The sequence below is a fragment of the Austrofundulus limnaeus genome, unplaced genomic scaffold (genome assembly GCF_001266775.1).
Source record: "Austrofundulus limnaeus strain Quisiro unplaced genomic scaffold, Austrofundulus_limnaeus-1.0 Scaffold201, whole genome shotgun sequence".
In the NCBI taxonomy this organism is placed as follows: Eukaryota; Metazoa; Chordata; class Actinopteri; order Cyprinodontiformes; family Rivulidae; genus Austrofundulus; species Austrofundulus limnaeus.
The window spans coordinates 730,395-732,820 of NW_013952603.1; the positions used below are offsets into that span (position 1 = coordinate 730,395).

At 41.5% G+C, this 2,426-nt stretch overlaps 1 protein-coding gene across 3 annotated transcripts in view; it reads left to right on the plus strand.

Moving 5' to 3' along the window:
- Nucleotides 1–2,420, plus strand: part of ppfia3 (PTPRF interacting protein alpha 3) — an 8,586-nt gene extending 6,166 nt beyond the window's left edge. For 2 of the 3 annotated variants that reach the window (XR_001311037.1, XM_014018794.1), the window contains one exon: nt 615–2,420. Coding sequence is in view for 2 of the 3 variants with exons in the window: in XM_014018794.1 (XP_013874248.1) it covers nt 928–1,401 (474 nt within the window). In the remaining variant the exon portion in view is untranslated. The remainder of the gene's footprint in view (nt 1–614) is intronic. The other variant, XM_014018796.1, reaches the window with a different exon arrangement.
- The last annotated feature ends 6 nt before the right edge of the window (nt 2,421–2,426 follow it).

Consider the following 2,426-nt stretch of genomic DNA (forward strand, 5'->3'; position numbering starts at 1 on the left):
ATTTGACTCAATTTTTACGTATTTCAAGAATCTTACCAAGTAAAATGTTCTTACTCCATTGGCAGAAATTTTTGATTTAATTGAGTCAAATTTTCAGACTAACAAGACAAATAATCTTACACATTCTGAAAACAAGATTATTATTCTTACACAATCAGTTCTTGTTTAGTAAATCAGTCTCAAAACAAGATCAAAAAGACTTTTTGGCTGATATAAGATTTTAAAACTTGGTAAGATGGACAGTTTTTGCAGTGTATATTAAGATTTCCCAGTTGGAAAGAAACAAAAACATTGCTAACTCACTGGGAAAAATTTAACATTTCAAGGCGTTTTTCCTCAAAATCAGGTTTTTTTGTTGCTACTGCTCAAAAAAATGCTTCAAACCTTTTTTTTTAGGATTATATTTCAGACGGCTCGTTCAAATGATACATTGATAAGGCATTAATTCAATATGTTTTGACAAAATGCAATTTTTGCACACATTTAAATCAAAACCCTGTCTTATTTCTCCACTTTTGGATTTAATCCTGTTTCGATGTGATGGCTCACATATACGATTGATATTTAAAAGATCAACCTAACTTGTGCTTATTCTTCTCTTCTTTTCCCCCCAGGTTCATCTGGCGTCCCAGTAAAGCTTGGATCCAGGGGTCAGAGGTCAACTAGAACCTGCACTTGTCCCCCTTATCCCCGCACCCCCACCTCACCTCCTTCCCCAACCCCTGATCCGCTCACGGCCCCTCCATCGTCTGTCCTCTCCCCCGAGTTTTACCCCCTTACACGTGTACCTGTGAGCTTCACTTCCTGTTAGAAACCCCCCCAGCCCCCACCCTCAGAGAGTGGTTGTTGTTCTTTTCATGAGCAGAGATCAGCTGTTCTCCACACTCTTCTAGACCCAGATAACGCCTCTCGCTCCCAGGCCTCAAGATGATGTGTGAGGTGATGCCCACCATCTCCGAGGACGGGCGAGGCGGCGGGGCGGGCGGCTCGTCCTCCCCGGCGGGCGGAGGAGGAGGAGGAGGGATAGGCGGCGGGATGGGAGGCTACGGCGGCCGAGACCCCCGTGGCGTTGGAGGAGGTGGAGGAGGAGGAGGAGGAGGGGGCGATGAAGGAGGAAGCACGGGGAACCTGGAGTCCCTGATGGTCAACATGCTGACGGAGAGGGAGAGGCTGCTGGAGAGCCTGAGGGAGACGCAGGACAGCCTGGGCACGGCYCACCTTCGGCTGCGAGAGCTGGGACACGAGAAGGAGTCTCTGCAGAGGCAGCTGTCCATCGCCCTGCCGCAGGTACGGGCACTCAGGAGGGACAACAACCACAGAAACACCCTTCGCACACATGGCAACCATTCGCTCCGGTCAAAAATCACACGTCGCTCAGAAGGTTTGAATCCCAAACTATAAATGTTTTTCTTATAAATAAACAGCTTTAAAAAGATGCAACAAAACATCTGAGCTGGAAAAGTTCAAACTAAATCATTTCACTGCACAGATTTAACATCATTTAACCCGTCGTTATCAAAGGCACATGGCTGATAATGGATCTGTTCGCAAAATATCTCTGGAGGGATTTCATCTTATGCATGTTAGCTGACACAAAATGAGTCAAACTCAAATCATTTTAGTTATTGAGCATATTGATTTGACCGGAATGTTTCTTGGGCTAGGATTTAATTAACTTAGATTTTATCCCTTTCTTAACCAAATACTGATTGAGGAACTCATCAGTAATAARTAGACTTTGGCTTTTAGATCTGAACCATGTTTAGACACAAATTATTTTGTTTTCCATCTAATGACATCATTTTACATCATTTAAGTGATTCGTGCACGTTGACTGACGTGTGTTGAAGACCTTCCTTTAGCATCAGTCTCCAGATTAAACCATAGTTTAGTGTAAGCTGAGCGTCGGACAACCAGAACACTGAGTCCAGTTCTGAGTGAAAATCTGAGGATGAGAGCTGAGCGACAGAAAGATGTCAGCTTTATATCCCATCATTTGTTGCATAAATCATCTCAGAGTAAAGACTTGTTCCTGTGGATTTATGGAAGTCAATTCAAAAAATATGTAAAATGTAAACATGACGAGCTGCAGGTAACGATCCGGACAGCTCTGAACAGAACTGGTTCAGACCTCTGAGTAATCTGGGTTTTAACGCTGCAACTTTTTTTTTTGCTTTAATTTAACAAACAAGTTGATTTGTTCTCAGACAACAGAGTTTGTTAATTCATGTTTTTTTCTTTATAAATAGGAAGAAATGTTGAATTAAGCTAAAAAAATGTGTTTTTATGACAGAACAATTTATATCTTTGAATGTTTTCACTTTAGATCAGATTGTTTAAGGTATAATTGCTTCATTTTTTAACATACAGGTCAAAAGTGATTAATGAAATAAATAATTAACAATTATTCATCAGTTGTTTTAGTC